The sequence below is a fragment of the Coptis chinensis genome, chromosome 9 (assembly GCF_015680905.1).
Source record: "Coptis chinensis isolate HL-2020 chromosome 9, ASM1568090v1, whole genome shotgun sequence".
Lineage (NCBI taxonomy): Eukaryota > Viridiplantae > Streptophyta > Magnoliopsida > Ranunculales > Ranunculaceae > Coptis > Coptis chinensis.
In genome coordinates, this window is record NC_141464.1 from 30855871 (window position 1) to 30877513 (window position 21643).

The following is a 21643-nucleotide window of genomic DNA, read 5'->3' on the forward strand; positions in this document are numbered from 1 at the left end:
GGGTCGTTTGTTTTTAAGCCTATGAATCTTTGAATCTTTGAATGGCTCATCCTCCTCAATGCTAAATGTTTGATTCTTTGAATTCTAAAAACATGTTTGTTTTAGAATAACACAGCTCTGAAGAATTTGAATATAAATCATTCGGACAATTTTACTCATGCTATCTATTTTAAACAAACAAAATATATATTATATTTGAGGAGAAGAGATGGATTATCGAAAAAAATAAATGATAAATAAATTTATTTAAAATATGCTTTCACAAATATATTTTAACGGTTTATTTTCATATTTTGTTTATTTTCAGAATATATATATGTAATTCTATTTTTAACAAAGTGGATATCATTCACCCAAAAAAAATGAAAAAACCCATGACGCCAACATCAAATTTTGAAGAACCTATTTTGAAACCATAAAAGTCAAGGTAGGAAAGTAGATGGGTTCTTAAGATTGGGTTCTTAAGAAAGGGCAAGAAGGGACTTTTTTGTTTCAAGTATTAGAATTGAAAGATTCAAGAAATTTTGGTCTTTGAATGCTTAATGCTAAAAGTACCACTTAATGCTTAAACTACTTAAAAAAAACAAACAAGTTTTGAGCCTCTGAATGCTTAAAACTTAAGTTTAAGAGGCTCTGAATGCTGAATTCAAAAAAAACAAACAACCCCTTAGTCAGAAATCTCATTGATACAAATAAATATACATATCAGTGGATACAAATATATACATCTTGAAGTCCTGCAATGCTTGGACTCTTGTAATAGTAACATAATTAGGCTTATTGCAGGCTGAATGAAGTGGCACATGTTAGGCATATCTCATTCTATGTTAATCTGACCTTGAGAATATTTAATAAGCCTATTGTATTACCATGACTCACTATTAATATTGAAAATCTAAAGAACTGTATGTGTAGTTTAGTGTATAGCTCGATATTATAGTACACCAATAATGTATTGTGCCCATTCAAATGCAAGCACACACGTTAAATATAATAACAACATAATTTATTAAAAGTATTGTATGGTAACAATAATAAAATGCATTAGCAATTAGCAATGATAAATCATGTCTGCACCATTACATATTCATGGTTATGTTTCATTCTTTGCCTTCAGATTTTTCTTTAGAGTGGTATCATTATATGCACCATCCTATCTCAATACTTGACATTCAATCTATTAGGACCTGCAATGCTATCATCATCTCTTAGTAAACAACCCTGCAGTAATTATAACTTAGAAATCAAGCTTAGGAAATGTCCCTTTCTAGCACTTGATCGTACCGTTTAAGAAGCACAATTTATACTCATCTTTGTTCTTCAGTATAGCTCCTGTCTTCTTTTCTCTTTTCTTTTTGTAACCAAACCTATGTCTGCTAAACCACAGGGTAAAAAGCATTTGAAAAAATTCATTAAATACACTAAACTTAAAAAAAAAAAAAAATAAGATGAAAAAAAAAATATATGTATCTTTATCATCTATTTTGTTTCTCAATCGAATATTCAAATAGCTTCCTTAACCAACAACTCAAATTCACTGAGCTAAGCATGTACTCTAACATAAATCCATAGCTTCCCACGACTACTTTGCTAATATGACTCTAAGTTCAATAGCTTGCTACATTCATGCACCAACCATAACAAAAGAGTAGGAGGTTGAGTACCAATTGTTGGCTTCAAGGCATGAATTGAATCATCACTCCAAAGCAAGCTAAGAAATCAACCTTTATACATTGATAGAGAAGAAATTGAATATATGAAGCATATTCTAAATTTTATCAAGCTAGGCTAAAATTTCAGCATGATCGAATGAACATGAAAATTTTTAACTATCGTATAAAATTAATAAGCAAATTAAGACAATTCAAAGATGTTAGAGACTTACTGTTTCTTTGAATGCGTTAGGATGATGGTGCTCTCCTTTGTATGTGATGATCAACGTTGTAGCTTTATCCCAAGCTCTTTCAATTTGTTTACGGGCTTGACAATTCTACACACTTATGCACATGTAATACCCCCCTAAAATAAAAATAACTCACACAGTCAACGTCATATACATTAAAAAAAGAAAAAGAAAAGGAAGATTGATCTCAGATCCATCCAAAATATTAAAACTTTATGTACGTACCTCAATAACTTTCAAAATCTTGACTATATGAACCTACCCTATATCTTCATACATTACATTTGAAACCATTGTCTCTCATTGTACAACTTAGTAGTTAGCTCCTGATTCAAAAGAAAAAAATCTGGACTTATTTATCACCTGTTCTGTCATTTATTAACAGTCTTAACCCTGGTACTAATACCGAAAAATCAAAATAACTACGGTTGATTTTCAAATTACAATAGTATATCAAAACTAAGAGTTATTGCTCCATCAAAAGAAAGTTACTAATTTTAGCCCAAATGGTATGTCAATTCGACAAAGAACCACTTAAAAAAAATATAGGCAAAAAGGGACCCTGAGATTTGTTTTTCCTCTGACAGACCCTGTACCAATTTCTTTCAACCTAATTTAACAATTTAACTGAATAATAAAAACTTGTGATGAAAATACAAAAATTCGACTCACCATATATCATTACTGGAAAGTAGTTTGGCCTTGATTCTTGATCTCAACTGCCTTAAATGGTATTGCAACTTGGTTTTAGAAACCTATAAAGGAGAGAAAATATATTTATATAGGTATATTGTGTATGTAAACTATTAAAAAGTAAGTATCACTGTATCAGTTCAATCTATTAAGTGTTAGTTGTTTTTTTTATAATAATAATTGTAGAGCCTACTTATCAACTGAAAGTACAAACCCCCCCAAAACAATTGTGGCTAAAGTTGTCATTACCTATAATGATACCTTATAATGATGCACACTAAAAGAATACATTAATTTTTCATGCCTAGGCAGTAGGCACTCTCCACATAAATCCCACCAACTATCCATGCATGCAAAAGCTAGAGGAAATATTCATAGGCGAGTGGTCAGTATATTAGTTGTCATTGATCAAACAGTGTCAACAAAGAAATATAAATAAAAATGAATATGAGGTTTATCAACTGAAAGTACAAAAACCCCAAAACAATTGTGCCTAAAGTTGTCATTACCTATAATGATGCACACTAAAAGAATACATTAATTTTTCCTGCCTAGGTGGTAGGCACTCTCCACATAAATCCCACCAACTATCCATGCATGCAAAAGCTAGACAAAATATTCATAGGCGAGTGGTCAATATATTAGTTGTCATGGATCAAATAGTGTTAACAAAGAAATATAAATAAAAATGAATATGAGGTTTCTCAATATTAAAAAAGACAAGGATATGGGTGCTGCCAACTTACCACTTACTTTCATAATGGATAAAAAAAACCTATATTATCAATGTAGACCCTAGCAGGCTTATGCTCATGGCTAACAAACACATAAAAATATTGGATTATAATGTATACATGTTTTCTTGAGAACTAGAATTCATCAAAATAGTAACACCTAAACATGCAAGATCGCACTATAACAAATAAGTCTTGGCCCAAAAAAAAAAAAAAAAAACACAGGTGACACTATAAGTCATGTGAGGCAGGACACCCTATAAGTCATAAGAGATAATGACAATTGTTTAATGATCTATGAAGAGCAACTCCTCAGCAACCCCTTCAAACTAAATATTTGTGGTTTTCTATGCCCTTTGATTTTTAAACTATCAATTCAAGCTTTTCTAAAGGAAAAAAACAAATTTCCTTAACAATCGAATGCATGGAGTCCGTTAATCATATGTCTTGCAGAAACAACAACAACAACAACAGGGGGTTTATCCCGAATCTTAAACAACGTAAGAGGTTGTTCGATATAATGGATTTCTAGTTTTGTCTCATATAAGTTCAAGAGGATATAGAAATAAAAATGTTGATGATACCGACTATACTTACCAGATACCAATAATTGAAGTGTTGAATAGCGATACTCCACGTCTTGAGATGTTTTTTATTGAACCATCATCAAGTGCTCTTCTATTGAGCTAAGGATCCATTTCAAGATACATCAGTATAGTGTGCAAGACAACCAAACTACTAAAAAAATATAAACATAAGGCTTAATTTACGACAAACGTAACATAGAAACCAAAATAGATATAACTAATACCAAAAGCAAATATAAAGCCATGCATTTAGTTCATTTAATTTTAAGTGCGGAGAAGGAAAATTCCTTTAGGCTACAAGAGATACTCTAGATATCCATATGGTATTCAAGCATTCACATATAAGTACTTTAACTATTATGTGTGGTACATGTACTAAAAACAAATAAAAAAAAGTCAAAAAATAGACAACATTTCATATTCAAAAGGACTTTACTGCTTCAATATTACCCAATGATTACATGCCCTTCAAAAGAAACACTATATCTACAACAGACTGCCACTATTAGCACATGCATCTTCAAGAGAAATGCACCGACCAACCTGACAATATGCAAACTACTAAAATAAATGAATTAATCATATATAAGAATGACAATACTAAAAGGTAATACCTTGTCAAGCGGAATTGAGGAATTGGTATGGGAAAAACAAAAAGGGTGAAATCGGCATAATCCATGATCATTATTAGAGCTTCTTGGGAGCAAAAACTCTGGAAATGGTGAAATCGGCATAATAACGGTTAAACACATGAATACCATCAAATAGTGATTGCAAATATTAAAAATCTTCGTTCAAGATCAAAACGAACAAATAGTGGCTTCTGTGATGCACGCAAGCACCTATAAAGCATGACATATATTGATAGTCTTAGTGCGCAATCCAATTCAATAATGCTTCACACTTTCATTTTCAGTTCACTACAAATATCAAGTTGTTGCAAAAGTTGTGAAATATCACTATCACCACAACCAAAAACAATTAGAACCCAATTTAATTCAACACAAACAAATTGTTAACTATTACTAATTGGAAATAGAAAAAGGTAACATATAATTTGTAATTTCACACTTTCATTTTCAGTTCACTACGAATACCAAGTTGTTGCAAAAGTTGTGAAAGATCAACAGGAAATTCAAAACACACTAAAACCAAAATAAAATTATTGAAAATTTGATTCAAGCACAAACCCATACTAAGATCGATTTGGATCTGATTGGATTCCTATCACATTCAGGCACAATTCAAATATGGGTATCTTAAAACTCAACACAATGAATTAGTATCATCAAATAAAAGAGAAATCACCACCAAACTTATACCAATATAGAAAAACCTGCGAATTCAACAAAAACTCTAAGCAAGACTGATTAACTCTTCAAGGAAAAATAAAGGAGTTTTGATCGCATGGTGAAGAGGCAAATCCATATTCTCCCCTCCTCCATATTCTAAAAACATACTATGTACTGAATACTTACATGTACTGAATCCTTATATTGACAAAATATCTTTTGGCAATCGCCTAACCCCTCTTCTTAATATTATCTATGGCCAGTGTCTTCCCCCATAATAAGACCCAAATGAAGAATAGACTTTGTAATGGACTTGAGTGATGCAATCTGAAACACTTCAATTCTCTTATGGTAAGGTATCACCGCCACACACCGTCTACTGTCAAGGTTGGCTTTAGTTGTTCAATGGACTTAGGAGTCTTACCTTCTATCAATTCTCACAGGATTGAATGTTTTAAGGAATCACCACCACACACCGTCCCCTGTCAAAGGTTGGCATTAGTTGTTCGACTGTGAATAAGCTGTAAAAGGTTGGCATTGTCAAACGGTCTTCTTCAAATCAGATCCCATTCTTAGTTAACATCACTAACTGTAGTGTGTTGTTATACTGCCGCATATAATTCGCCGTATTTATGGTCTACCTAAGCACCATTTATCTTCAAAAAAGAACCTTGGACCCATTTCCAACCTTGGCCATCACGGGAGACTCACTCGAGTTAGGAGATGAATCTGAAGCGCAAGCATATATTCCATTTGGTTTACTGCTTGCTGACTGACGCCACGATGTATCCAAGTTGGGAAATGACTCCCAAAAATTTAAAGCTAACAGCAAGATGCTATGATTCCTTAAAACAAATATAAGTCATCACCTGTTCTTCACCACAACGACCACTTTTAGAATTAAGAAAAACAACCATTGGAGTTTGAGCCGTTCTTCTTTGATCTCTTTCTCTTTTTAGAATTCAGAGATAGATTTGAGGCCATCGCTATTTTTCTTCTTAGTGTTCTCTGGACAGGTTCGCGCAGCTGAGATAATTCCTTTAGAGCAACCATTATAAAGTGGCGTTGGATTAAGATGTTTAACTGGATTTTTAGGTTAAAACAAATATAAGTCATTACCTAATCTTCACCACAACGACCACTTTTAGAATTAAGAGAAACAACCATTGGAGCTTGAGCCGTTCTTCTTCGATCTCTTGCCCTTTTTAGAATTCAGAGATAGATTTGAGGTCATCGCTATTTTTTGAGAGAGAATGTGTGGTTGGGGTGTTTAACCAGATTGGGGTTTTGTTTATTTATTGGGTTGTTAATTACTTTGTGTTTTTTTTTTTTGTGTTTTGGGTGAAGGCGAAAGGTTTCTTTTTAAGAATCAATTTGTGTGCTTTAATGTTCCGTAGTTATATCACGAATCAAAATTGTGATTGGCGTGTAATTGGTTTGTTCTTAATATATGTATCTCGAGAACACCTTGCGTCCAATGAAATTCAGGGCAGGTATCAATTTGTAATAAATCAAAATACTGTCCTGCTTTGTAATTAACTTTGTGTACCCACTTAAAAATACTGCTGACGTGGCCTCCTGAAATTGCATATGAGCATTTTTGCCCACTCTGCAATAATAGATTTAGATATTGACTTGTGATTTTTTACCGCTGCCAAACAAACTTTTGATTTTTTTACTAAAAAGTCAATGCTTACCAAACATACTTTTACTTTCAGTAACTTTCTGAATAAGTTAGTTGTAGTTATTTTAGTTTTGCCAAACGCCACCTTAATATACATCGTGGACATGTAACAATAGCCAAATGTGGCATCTAGTACCCTCGTGTTTTCAGAATTAAATCTATCATGTAGGAAACATTTGTACATACACACGATATATTGATCTTGAAGTCCTCGTGAACATTTTTTGAGCTTTTGTATAATGGATTAATCCCAAACTACTCTTTTGTTGCTCTTACATTTTAATATAGTGACTTCTAATCATGGGCATTGAACTCACCTTTCAATCTTGCAAAGTGATTATAACTCAAGTAATACACTATTAACTTCAAGTGTGACTTAGTTCTAACAATATTTAGAGGTGGAGCGATTGTGGGCGATTGTGAGAGTCTAAGAGTAGTTAGGTCTTTTCAACTTTTGTTTCCTCTTTTGGTTTCCTTGACCGAGGCTTTCCGATGGGCTTCGGCCGTTGACCGGCTATAGTTCTTATCATGGTACCACCGGGAATCCCAACCCTGAATCTAGATGGACGTTCTCTTGGCTCGATAGCAAATCGTCACCCTAGTACTCAAGGTGCTGGAAGTAGTGCAGCTCCATCATGGAGTTCTTTGTTTATTGAGAGTCAGTTTTATTATGTTTTCACCAACATGGAGTATTATGAACCAACTGGAAAGGATGGAATCTCTGAAGTACCAAACCATATAGTTGAGGAGGGAGAAAATGTATGGAAACACTATCTAGTGGGTTACTTTATAGAAAAGAGGCTTCCTTTTCTTGTTGTGAAGAATATGCTTCAGAAATTATGGATAGTTAAAGGGAATTTTGAAATGGTAGCTGATAAGGAGCTTTTTTATTTCAAGTTTGGCTGTGAAGAAGATCGACAGATGGTGATTGAGCAAGGCCCAATATTTGTTGTAGGTAGAGTCTTTGTAATTAGACCATGGACTGACGACTTGGATTCACAAAGGAAGGAAATTCAGACGGTGCCAGTATGGGTTAAAATGGATCTACCAAAGATCTTATGGACTGAGAAAGGTATTAGCTTTGTAGCACGTCGACTGGGGAAACCATTATGTGTTGATGCAGCTACAGCAAATCGAACTCGACTTAATTATGTGAAAGTATGCATAGCGGTGGATGCTAGTTGTAAATTCCCTGACCATAGGAAGTTTAATCTGGGAAAAGGGAGAATTGTGGATGTCACATTTGATTATCCATGGATCCCATCATTCTGTTCAAAATGTGTAGCCTTTGGATATTCATCAGAAAAGTGTAACAAGGGCTAGCGCAGAACATGGCAACCTAGACAGCAGCATAAAGATAACCTTGCTCGTTCTCAAGACATGGAAGGTGAAGGAAGTACACGTCCAGTTAACCAAGAGCACCTATATTCTCTTGGAAACATAGAAGCAGTATCTACTGCGATGGTCATGTATGTTGGTACAGCTGGTCGAGAGGACATAGATATTGCTCCTATTGTGGCTGTAGGTCCTATCACCAACTCAATGGTAAACACAAATGGTCAAGATCCAGCTATATCTGTGGCTAGAAACAATTATGTTTCTGATATAGTTCCTTTTATGACTACACAAGCTTCATTTGAGCAAGAAGAGGTAATAACAGCTGATATTATGGAACCATATACTAAGGAAAAAGAGAAATACCACAGCATGGAAGATGACTCTGAAAAGAGTATAGAACCAGATAGCCACAGTGAAACAGACCACTTCATAGATGATCAAGTAGTGGAGAGTGAGCATGAAACGGTTACTACTTCAACTCATAAGCCTGTGGGTAAGAACCAACCTAAGAACAAGACTTTCAGGTTAGAAGAGTTGGGGCCTGAGAAAGAAGCTGTGTGGACAGATGTTCCTAGCAAGAGAAGTAGAGGTAGGCCCAAAGGATATAAGAACAAGAAATAATGGATCCAATCAGTGTATGGAATGTGAGGGGCATTAATGACCCTCATAAAGGTTGGGAAGTGAACAAATTTAGAATGGAGAGAAAGTTGAGTCTACTGGCTTTGGTAGAGACTAAGGTAAAATATGCGCAATTTGCAAGTATTAGTAGTATTTGTTTCCCAAACTGGAGTTGTCTAGACAACTATACTAGATGCTCTAGTGGTCGTATATGGGTCTGTTGGGATGCATCCCTCTGGTATGTTCAAAAAATAAGGGACATTGACCAGTTTATTCACTGTCAGGTATGTTTTTTGCCTACTGCGGAAGTTTTTTTTGCTTACTGTGATTTATGCTAGCAATGCACGATGTGATAGGCTTGTTCTCTGGGGTGATTTAAGCAGTTTTCCTAATACTAACACCATGGCATGGTTAGTGATGGGAGATTTTAATAACGTGCTAAAGGCTGATGAAAGAATTGAGGTGATCCAGTACATCCAAGTGAAACAAGAGATTTTTTGGATTGTTTACAATCATCTAGACTGTTAGACCTGAAGGCTAAAGGGTTCGTCTATACATGGAGTAATAACTCTATTGGCCCTAAGAGAATTATGAGTAAGATTGATAGGGCTCTTGTTAATGCTCAATGGTTGGGTTCTCATGCTGCAAGTGAAGCTGAATTCCTGCCTCATGGTATATCTTACCATAGTCCTATACTAATCTCGTGGAGGAATTTCACAAAAAAAGCAGGGCCTTTCAGATTTTTTAATGCTTGGGTGTATCACCCAGAGTTTGATGCTATGCTTCATGAAATATGGGATCAAAGAATTTATTCTAATCCTATGTATATTCTTATGCAAAAGTTGAAACTTCTTAAGTTACGGCTTAAGGGATGGTCCAAGAAAGAGTTTTTTAATATCAGTGCAAGGGTGGATGCTGTCAAGAAGAATTTGTTTGAATTACAATTACAGATGCAGGCTAATCCTCTAGATACAACTCTTACTACCAAAGAAAGAGAAACTATGCAATTGTATGGTATGTTGGCTAGAGCTAAAGAGATGGAACTTTAACAAAAATCAAGCTGTGATTGGTACACTATGGGTGACAGATGCACGACATTCTTTCACAACTCTATAAAAGAAAGGAGTAGAAATGTAATTTGGTCTATCCGAGATCAAAGTGGGGTAATAGTTGATAAACAAGAGGATGTGAATGGTATTATTGTTGATTATTTCAAGAGTGTATTAGGTGCTGAAACAGAGTTGGAAGTTGATGCTGATTTTTTTTTTATTCTCTGGGGTGTAAGAGATGTTCTTCCACTGGAAGTAGCAGATGAACTTCAAAGAGATGTAACACCGGATGAGATCACAGGTGCTCTTTTCTGCATGGGGGATAACAAATCACCTGGTCCTAATGGCTTTAATGCCTTATTTTTCAAAGATTGTTGGCAAGTGGTGGAGAGTGATTTTATCAATGCTATTATGAACTTCTTCTCTACAAACAAGCTGCCAAGAGGGGTAAACTCTATCCTCCTTTGTCTTATTCCTAAGATAAAAAATCCATAAAAAGTTGAGGAGTATAAACCCATAGCATGTTGTAACATTGTGTATAGGTGCATCACTAAGATTATCACCAACAGACTGAAACCCATTATTGAGGAGAGAATTGCTCCACTCCAAACGCCTTTTATCCCTGGTAGGAATATCCAAGATAACCTACTTCTTTCGCATGAGCTTCTCAGAAATTACAGCAGGCATATGATTTCCCCTAGATGTTCTATGAAAGTTGATCTCAAGAAAGCATATGATATGGTTAGCAGGAAGACTATAGTGTGTATGATGAAAAGATTCGATTTCCCTGAGAGAGTTATTCAATGGATATGTACTTGTATTTCTACCCCATGTTATTCCATTCTTATCAATGGCGCGGCAGAAGGGTTCTTTTTAGGTAAAAGGGGGCTTAGGCAGGGAGACCCCCCTTTCACCATACTTATTTGTTCTTGTCATGGAGATTTTGGGATGCTTGATGATGAGAAGTATTGAGAATAGAAGTATCAAGATGCATCCTAAATGTAGGAGAACACAACTATCACATTTATGTTTTGCAGATGATGTACTTATTTTTGCCAAAGCAGAGATGGACACAGTGGCTACTATATTGGAGGTGCTCACCATATTTTCTAAAGCATCTGGTCTTAGCATCAACAGAAATAAGACTACCATTCTTATTGGTGTCTTGAATACAGATGAATCCACAGCTATAGCTGCTTTTCTGGGTGTTAAGCTTGTTTCACCACCTATCACCTATCTTGGAGTTCCTCTCATCTCTTCAAGATTAGGCATTAGGGAATGCTAGCCTTTGGTGGAGAAGATCACTTGTAGAATTACTAGCTGGAAGGCTCGGACACTTTCTCATGCTAGCAGATTACAACTCATTCAATCGGTGTTTGCTTCTTTTCATATCTACTTGTCAAGAACATTTGTGCTTCCTAAAATAGTGTTAGAGCAACTTGAGAAAATTTGTGTTAGATTTCTATGGAGTGGACCTAGTTTGGAGCCCAAAATGCATCATGCGAGTTGGGGAAGAATTTGTCACTCAAAAGATGAAGGAGGTTTGGGTATTACTGACATGTATAGGTGGAACAGGGCTGCATACTTTGGGTTAGTCTTTAAAGTTGCTTCTAAAGAGAATAGCTTGTGGTGAATTGGGTATGGCAACAACATATGAAGCACAAAATGTTTTGGACAATGCCGATTCCAAAGGATTGCTCCTGGGTATGGAGACATGTTTTAAAGGCTAGGAAGCAGGCAATCAAAATTTCAAAGGTAAGGTTAGTTGATGGGAAGGCTACTTATCTTTGGCATGATCCATGGTGTGATAGTGGAATCCTTCTCAACAACCAAGCTGCTGTGCAAGCTTGGAGTTTCCCTGATGATACAAAAGTCGAGGTGCTGATATCTCAAGGTGTATGGAATCAAAATATTGAACTGATCTTAGATAATGCTTTTAAGGAATCTATCTATAATACACCTATAGAAGATCAATTACATGAGAATACACTCATTTGGACTTCGTCTCCATTGAGCAGATTCACATCAAACTCAACGTACATGGCACTGAAATGATCACTGAATAAGGTAAGATGGCACAAGTTGGTTTGGGGTAAACTAGTGTTACCAAAACACTCTTTCACTTCATGGTAGATGTTCTCGGGAGCATTCCTACTCAAGACAGGTTGATTAAAAAAAAAGTGTTACATTCTTCAAAGTGCTGCCTGTGTCATCAAGAGAGGGAAAACACCAAGCATTTGTTCTTTCAATGTCAATATTCCAAAGAACTTTGGCTAGGTGTTAAGCAACACATTGGTCTTACTGCTGATGATAGGAATGTGAACAGAGAATGGAGTAGTATTCTGAGACTATGTCAAAAGAGGAATATGGTGGCCGAAGTGTACAAGGTCTATGTGTGTGCTGCTGTCAACTATATTTGGACTGAAAGGAATCACAGAAGGTTAAAAACAAGTCGTGTCCAGTTACTGTGATCAAAGAAAGGCTACTTAAGGATATGAAATTCTACTTGCAGTCTTAGCTAAAAGAGATGGTAGATTCTATGTCGATGCAAAAGCTGTTACAAAGATTAGGTATTGTGGTTAAAATCAGACCACAGTTGTTTAACCAAGTTGCCTGGATCAAGCCACCTAATGATGTGTTAAAGCTTAACTCAGATGGCTCTATTGGGGCTAATGGTGCCGGCTATGGAGGCGCAATAAGGAATTCGAGAAGAGAGGTCGTTTTGGCGTATTCGGGGAGTAACTCTAACAGGTGCATTTTGAATCAAGAGTTGTTGGCTATTAAAACTGGAGTTATAATCAACATTGACCAAGGCTTTACCAAGCTTATCGTGGTTTCTGACTCGATGAATGCCATCTATAGTATTACCAAGAGAGAAGAGCCACCTTGGCATTGTCTGAATCTAGTACGATCTATTCATAACCTTTGTATTCAATTTGTGGATATTTCTTTTACTCATGTATATAGGGAGACTAATGGGCTCGCTGACCATTTAGCTTCTCTCTATACTAACAATAAGGATAGGTTAGTTTTTTTTACCCCTCCGTTGGATGTTGTATCTGGAAATATTGTAGATGAGGAGATCAATGATAGAATGTACTCTAGGAGGATTCAATGAATTAATACAGGTGAGGGTCTGCCTCTAGCTTAATTTTTTTTTAACTTCAAGTGTGACTTATGGAAGATATACAACATATAAGAACAAAATAGACATGATAGCAATGCAACAAATCGCTTCATTCACTTGATTATTACATGCACCGAACTTATTGTTTACTAAAACACCGAACTTATTTTTATTTTTTGAGCTACTTCTTAGGCTATCAGCTATACAACTATATTAAGATGAACAACCCTATTTCTGAGTAAACAATTATTCACAATCAATATTGACCTAGGTTAGGGCTTTTTTGGTAGCGGATAACACATTGCCAAAAAGTGTGAATAGATCATGAGTTTGGTGTAAATTGGGAACTACAACTTACACAAATTCAACATTGCAAAACTATCATGTCCTGCAAGAATCCAGCCTTGCCAATAATAGCGCATGTTTCCTGTATTTATAAGAATGGTTTCCTATATTAAATACTAGATATAAACCATGCCGATACGGCACAGTTGGTTATGAAGTGCTTATTATATTGTATGTGTTATACATCTATACGATTAGAAAATTATGCACACTACTTTTAAATAGTTACACAATGTAATTAACTGTACTTGCCTTTTTCCTATCGTCTCTAAATAATGTTTAACAAAGACCTTCTTATCTGCCAACCTGATACCTTTTGCTGATATTAATTAGGAGGTATGCACTATCTAACAGTTTGTATGAAAAATATTTACTGTGAGAGACCCGAACTACCAAATATAACTTCAATAGAGCATGGGAGGTTACCTCTAAAATTCTTACGAACCTTTCAACTTCACAACATTCGACCATTACATAGTAAAAAAATGTTATAAAATTGATCGAGGAGGTTACACATGTAATCTTCCATGCATGTAAATTAATTCTAGCTCTCTTCCACCTCCATTGGACTCTCCCTGGAATATTTTTCCCAAAAGCAAGCATTTTATACCATTGTTTACTTAATAACCACACTTTATACGATCGATCCGCCGCCGTAAAAGTCATATATATATATATATATATACGGGCTCGCTACGTCGACATACTAAATTGACATACGCATTCCAAAAGCAGATTTTCACATTGAACTAAGGGCTGATTTTTGGTAGAGATGACTTACCTACTATGGATAGTATCTCCACAAAAAATCAGCTCAATTGGATGTCTCTAGTCTTGTCAAAAGGTATTTAAAATATATATATATATCGGACTCGCTACTATATATATATATATACTATTCAGAATTTAAACACCTTTTTGACAAGACTAGAGACATCCAATTGAGCTGATTTTTTGTGGAGATACTATCCATAGTAGGTAAGTCATCTCTACCAAAAAATCAGCCCTTAGTTCAATGTGAAAATCTGCTTTTGAATGCGATGTCAATTTAGTATGTCGACGAAGGAAAGTCTATATATATATATATATATATATATATATATATATATATATATATATATGTCATTCCTCCATTGGAGTCTCTGTGGCCATTCTATGTGGTCATTGGTCATTATATATAAATGTCATAACATAAATCTAACTGAAATTGTACTCAGTTATTGGTAGAGGAGAGTGAGAGCAATGCAATCTTTATTTATTTCAATTGACATTTCTAAAAACACACTCTCAACTATATCAACAATTGACATTTTCGCAAACAAAGGGGGAGCGCTTAAATTCTTAAAGCTTAAAAACACATAAGAATTTATTTTTACAGAAAAAAATTAGCCATGCTTTTGTGAGATAAACAAAGTTGGTCATTTTCTAAAAGGATTAAGGACAAAAGTTACCACTGAACTTGACCCCGATTGTCACTTACACCCCTAATTTTTTTCCAAGCGAAAAAAACCCTGAAGTTGCAAGTACCAAACGCAACATTTAGTTTCATAAATGGCGTTAGATATATATGATGTCATTTTCTTTTTTACATGATGTCATCCATTATTTTATTTACCTTGTAATTCATTGATATGATGCAAGTGACATTTCTGCCAAAAAAGAAATGGATTCCGGAAAAAAAAAATTGATTAGAATTTACAAACAATGAAGGAAAAATTAATAACAATACCTATTACATGCCTGAATTATTCATAAAATTGAATAGAAATCAAACAATTTGGTAGCTAGTGCTTTTTTCTTATGGCTATGACCGTTGGAATTGCTAAAGAAGATGGTCAATTTATACAATTACAGGTGACTGTTGGAATTGACTTACTGATTGATTTCCACATCATCCATTTATTTATTGCCAAACATTGGAAAATAAATTACAAGGTAAATAAAATGATCGATGACGTCATGTACGTAAAAAATAAAATGGCATCATATACATCTAATGCTATCTATGAAACTAAATGTTGCGTTTTGTACTTGCAACTTCATGGTTTTTTTCACTTAGAAAAAAGTTTGGGGGTGTAAATGACAATCAAGGACAAGTTCAAGGGTGTCTTTTATCCTTAACCCATTTCTAAAATTTCTACAAATGCTTACCATCACTCCAACTGCTTTGGGCCGAAGGGTACAGTTAGATCCACTTAAAGACAACATACCATCTATCTATCTGCAAAGGGTACAATTAAATGAAGTATAATTATATAAATTGTAGGTAGACAAACATAATCATATCGTTCGAAGTAAGACTCTCTGCTCTTATAAGACATCTGAGAGAGTACTTATATATGCTCGTGTTATTCATCGAATTGTAGACCATGGCTTCATGTGCCTCTCCAATGTGACAATAGACATGCCTTAATTAGTCTAGGGACTGAAATATATATACTACATAGAATAGAAGTTAAGACATTGTATTTGCCAAAAGAAACAGAGAAAAGAAAATAGATTTCAAGCAAGACATGTGAGCACACAAAATCATGTCAATTGTAAATGGATTTCAAGTATTTACTTTTTATGGGATTGTAAAAAGTTAAGGGTTAAATGCATAGATGGGTAACGAACTATACACGAAATCAAACATTGGGGTATAATTTTTTTTTTGAGCAAATTTGGGTAATGAAGTGTACCACGTTTTGCAATGTTGGGTTCTGTTTCATTTCCGTCCAATTTTTTTATACGTGTCAAGTTTTTTCATACGTGCCAGATTGCCACTAGATCGTCACATAGGAAAATAAGTGACACACAATTAGAGAAAAAGAAGAAAAAACACTTGACACGTGTGAAAAAAATGGACGGAAGTGAAACAGAACCCAACGTTGCAAAATGTGGTACACTTCCTTACCCAAATTTGCTAAAAAAAAAATTTATACACCAATGTTTGATTTCATGTATAGTTCGTTACCGATCTATGCATTTTTTTTCAAAAGTTAACGAACCAATCAGATAGTGCACCATTGTAAGTGGATCAAAATGATCCAAATAAATGTTGAAGAAAGTGAGAGTGAGGTACCTGGTAGAAATGTCGGGCTATCCTAGAAAAGTGGAAAGTGACTGACCCTGATAGTGTAGAGTTAGGACTTAGGAGGGTCGTTTCATGTGAGTTATTCCGGTTATTTAATGTAATCATACCTACGCATTGAGAAACTGGGTTTTGACAATGTAAGTTGAGTTTCAAAATCGGAACCAATATAACAAATCGAAATAGTACCAAAAACCATGAAAATTCCAAAACAAAAAAGGAAACAACTTCGTCACAACTCACAGCCAACATATTTTAAAGGATTAAATACAGAAATTAATATGCAATGTACTTAGGTCCTATTAACACTTGTATCAACATAGAATTTTTTTTTCACAAACGTATCAATGTACTATGCTCGATTTCACAAAAATAGCAATCTGTTAGCATCCGTCAGTTAAGTGATGATGTGTCCGTTTTTTCCCAATTTCGTTTTATTTGTATTTTCCACTCGGCATACCACCTCAGCATTTCTACCACCTTAGCCGAAAATGACCCATATAATCCATTTTCATCATCTCTTTCACCCATTTACTAAAAAAAATTCTTATTCCATTTTTTTTTGCATAAACCTTCCACCTTTTCCTTTATGGTTCACAATGAAGTGTGACGAATAATGTGTGAACTGAAGGTGATTCCTCATTGTCCACATTCTTCAAAGTCATCCACCACATTCTTCAAAGTCATCCACCACATTCTTCAAAGTCATACACCTTTCCAATTTTCTAATTTAAACTGCTGTGACACGCACATCCACTGCTTACATTTCCATGTAACTACCTTATATTATATTGACAAATCAACAAACTTATAGCTCTTATAAAATATAAATACATATCAATACTGTAAGAGCACTAGAGCAGTAAGCAAATAAGGCATAATCTTCTAATTCTGAGTTCCAGTCATGAGATCAGAGTCTTGCTCATGGTTGGATGAATATAGTATAGTGGCATTCACCCTCTCTACAATCCTACTTTTGATTACACTCTGTAAGTGGAAAACAAAAAAACATAGAAATGGGGTACCACCTTTGCCACCGGGACCTCGAGGTTTGCCATTGGTTAGATACCTCCCATTTCTTGAACCTGATCTTAACCCTCATTTCGCCCGTTTAGCAAAGATTTATGGTCCAATCTTCACGCTAAAACTAGGAACCTGGCTATGTATTGTGTTGAGTTCACCTTGCTGTTAAGAACAACCAGTTCGAAGCATTTGAACTCATGATCAAAAAAAGTTTTTTGATTTTAGGGTTTGCTGGTTCGATGGTTGGGGAAGAAGATGAGGGCGAGGGTGATCCTATACACCCGGTCGTTGCTTAGTATAAGAATTTGGGTTAGATTGTTGGGCCGGGTTATAATATTTTGTTTCATGGGTCGGGTTCTGTCATTTTTGGGGGCTGGGTCCTTATTCTTTTTGGGTCTTAAGAATTATCAATCTCACCCATTATATTAGGTGTATTTTTTTCGCCACATCACGTCCTAATATTATGCCGGGTGGAAAATACAAAAAAAGAAAATTGAAAATAAATGGACACATCATCACTTAACTGACGGATGCTAACAGATTGCTATTTTTGTGAAATCGAGCATAATACATTGATATGTTTCTGAAAAAAAATTCTATATTGATACAAGTGTTAATAGGACCTAAGTACGTTGCATATTTCTATATTTAAGCCTATTTTAAAATAATCAACATATAAAAATCACTGTTGAAATTCTCGGATTCTTAAAGAGGGAAAATTATGAACAAACTGTATGTGGATAAGTAATAATAACTGAGGAGAGAAGAAAGAGATTGGCGAACCAGGATCAAGGAGGCTTTGCTATTCTGTCAAGAATACTGCTGAAACTGTTGGGAAGGGGTGTGTTTAAGGAAGAAGAACAGAAGAAGAGGGCTGGCTTTACAAAATTAATTAATTTCCCCATGCGTTTAATTTTCATGCGCTACTCCTAATTTTCATTTAGGAAAAATACCTTCAACTTCAACTTCAACTTGAGATGGGGCAGTGAGCACATTTAAATATTTAATAGGACCTTGCTTTAAACTAGGGATGGCAATGGGTCGTGTCATATTCGGGTCACGTGTTAGGAGAGCAAACCCAAACCGGACCCAATTACTAATCATGTCGAGTTTGTCAAATCCAAACCCAACCCGCCTATATAACGGGTGAGCCGCTAAGCCAGCGGGTCAATTTCAGTGCGGATCGGATTCACAAACAACCTGTATGCAAAATATTTAGTATTTCACGATTTTATTTATCAAAACAATATATATGAAAAAATATGTATTAATTCTCAAAAACTAATCATAATTTAATTACATATTAATGAAAATTGAATAATGAAACATATCTTTATCGAATGAATCAATATGATAGCTAAATCTTCTCCTTTTAGTCGTTTATTTTAGGTAGTTAGGATGATAGATGAGATTTTAGATCAATTTCGGATCGATTCACAAACAACCTGTATGCAAAATATTTAGTATTTCACGATTTTATTTATCAAAAAAATATATATGTATTAATTCTCAAAAACCATCCATAATTCAATTACATATCAATGTAAATTGAATAACAAAACATATATTTATAGAATGAATCAATATGATGGCTAATCCTTCTCTTTTTAGTCGTTTATTTTAGGTTGTTAGGATAATGAGATTTTAAAAAATAATGAAACTTATATTAGAACAGGTTATAAAGGTCACAGGTTGATGACCCGACCCATTATACCCGAGAACTAATCGGGTCTACTAACGGGTTACTCGGGTTAACATATGTGACCCTAACCAAACCCAATTATTTGACGAGTTCAGCGGGTCAACCCTTAAATGACCCAAAAAACTTTTTTCCTAACTCGAACCTGATAATTTCGTGGCCGATTCGTGTCGGGTTAGCGGGTCGTGTAATACAAAACTCCCACCTTTACTTTAAACCAATTTTTTATTATATATATTTTTTTTGGAATGACAACTTCCCCATTTCAACCGTGGACTCCTCTCTCCTAAAACCTCCCCATAAATTTAGGCCCAAACACATAAATTGACTAATAATTTCAGTTTTAGGCCTAGTTAACCAATAATTACGATTTTAGGACAAAAACGGTCTAACATCAACATCTATCATTAATAATTTCACTATAAGGACATTTTCGGGCTGACGTCAGCAAGTTATTTTTTTTATTAATACCAATTATGACCTTCTCTGATATACATGCAAACACCACTATACATGTACGATATGCATTGTATGTGTATACCAACATGCACACACCATTATGCATATGTATAACACACATGCAAACACTACTATACATGTGTATACCACATATGCACACACCATTATGCATGTGTGCAACAAACATGTAAACACTACTACCACACATGCACACACCAGTATGCATGTATACAACAAACATGCAAACAACACTATACATATATATGATATGCACTGCATGTGTATATCAACATGCAAACACCATTATGCATGTGTAACATCATTATGAAATTGTATAACACACATTCAAACACTACTACATATGTGCATAACAAACAAGTAAACAATACTATGCATGTGGATACCACACATGCACACACCATTATACATGTGTGCAACAAACATGCAAACATTACTATCATACATGCACACACCAGTATGCATGTGTACAACAAACATGCAAACACCACTATGTATGTATGATATACACTGCATGTGTATATAAACATGCACACACTAAAATGCATGTGTATAGCACATATGCAAACATCATTATGCATGTGTATAACACACATGCAAACACTACTATACATGTGCATAACACACATGTAGACACTACTATGCATGTGTATACCACACATGCACACACCATTATGTATGTGTACAACAAACATGCAAACACTACTACCAGACATGCACAAACTAGTATACATGTGTCCAACAAATATGCAACACCACTATGCATGTGTACAACATAAAATAAATGAAATTTCTCATGCTAGTCCTAACATAAAATGTGAGTGTGTTGAGGGTCAAAAACAAAATTGAAAAGTCACGTGGGATTTTGAATTAACTGATAAAAACTTAAATGAGGGTAATATCTTCTTTCAGCAGTGGTCAACTCGATTTGTCCTTAAGCCATAATTATCTACCGACCCAAACTAGAAGCTAAATTAATCCCCAATTCTCCTCTATGGGTGATAAGCGGTAAATTTGGGTTTAGATTCTTTTAAGTCAGAAGTCCAAAGTCCGTAAACGTCCGATTAGTCAAGTTACCTTACTCACGTGGGTTGGTAGGATAGGTCGAGTAAAGGATCATCCATACCTTAGGGCTAGACAAGGTTCACAACTGGATATACAACTTTTAGTGAGTAGGATTTTAGGTTATTTTTTAGGTTTAGATAAATCAATGGCAATGCAAGTAACGTAAAATAATGACGATGATTTCGATGTAAAATAACAAGGATAGAGAAACAGGAAAATAGTTAACTATACTCATGCAAATCAGTTTCCAATTTTTAGATAACCATATCACTACAGCTCTAATCCGTCTCATGTTCATAGACAAACCCAAAATAGCGTCAAGTATCGATCCCTAGTGAAATGCACTCATCTCTGAGCTCATCACACTAGCATAAAGAGTTGCACTAATATTCCATCTCTGGAATATCATTTCAGCTCCTGGCTTGATTCTACCTCAGTTGGACAAAGCAGAGTGCTGGCGGACATCATAGGGTCTCGCACGAGACTGGACTTAATGTAATCCAAGTCTCGCGCGAGACTCTTATGGGGTGTCAGTAGTCCAAATTTGGCCAGTCTCAATCATTTTGGGACCTGATGCATAATCTACACCTAATTCCTAAGTAGTGATACTAGAACATTTAAAGTGTCAACCGGATCAGAACATGAGCGTCATTAACCCTCCCCCTTGGGAGGGTTTTAGCTCATGGTCATGATGGACGATTAAATTATCTTATTGTATATAATAAACAAGTAGATAAAGAACATGAATTTAACTTAAAAGGAAATGACTTTGATTAAGTAAAAAGATCTTACAATACTTGAAGCTTGGAAAGCTACTAGAAAGGGAAAAGCTACGTACTGGAAAATGAAACAAGAATATAAAGCTAACCTCCTCCAAAAAAACTAAAGTCTCCATCCCCATATCCATATATATATATATATATATATATATATATA

The 21643-nt window shown here is 34.9% G+C and overlaps 2 protein-coding genes and 1 long non-coding RNA gene across 4 annotated transcripts; 2 read left to right on the forward strand and 1 right to left on the reverse strand.

Moving 5' to 3' along the window:
* Window positions 1-995: 995 nt before the first annotated feature.
* Window positions 996-4051, reverse strand: LOC147475534 (uncharacterized). Of its 2 annotated transcripts, XR_015209524.1 has the most exons (6): window positions 3928-4051; window positions 2576-2658; window positions 2129-2229; window positions 1886-2019; window positions 1285-1373; window positions 996-1187 (listed from the first exon to the last, which is right to left on the reverse strand). It is a non-coding gene; the product is annotated as an uncharacterized LOC147475534 (long non-coding RNA). The 2 variants fall into 2 exon arrangements; XR_015209523.1 differs by having other exon boundaries at window positions 996-1373.
* Window positions 4052-7421: 3370 nt separating this feature from the next.
* Window positions 7422-8216, forward strand: LOC147475535 (uncharacterized). Its single transcript, XM_086585439.1, has one exon. It carries the CDS (start codon window positions 7422-7424, stop codon window positions 8214-8216), a length of 795 nt encoding a protein of 264 aa, XP_086441565.1.
* A 4209-nt stretch (window positions 8217-12425) lies between these two features.
* LOC147475536 (uncharacterized) lies at window positions 12426-13016 on the forward strand. The gene has a single exon (XM_086585440.1). The coding sequence runs from the start codon at window positions 12426-12428 to the stop codon at window positions 13014-13016; it is 591 nt and encodes a 196-aa protein (XP_086441566.1).
* The last annotated feature ends 8627 nt before the right edge of the window (window positions 13017-21643 follow it).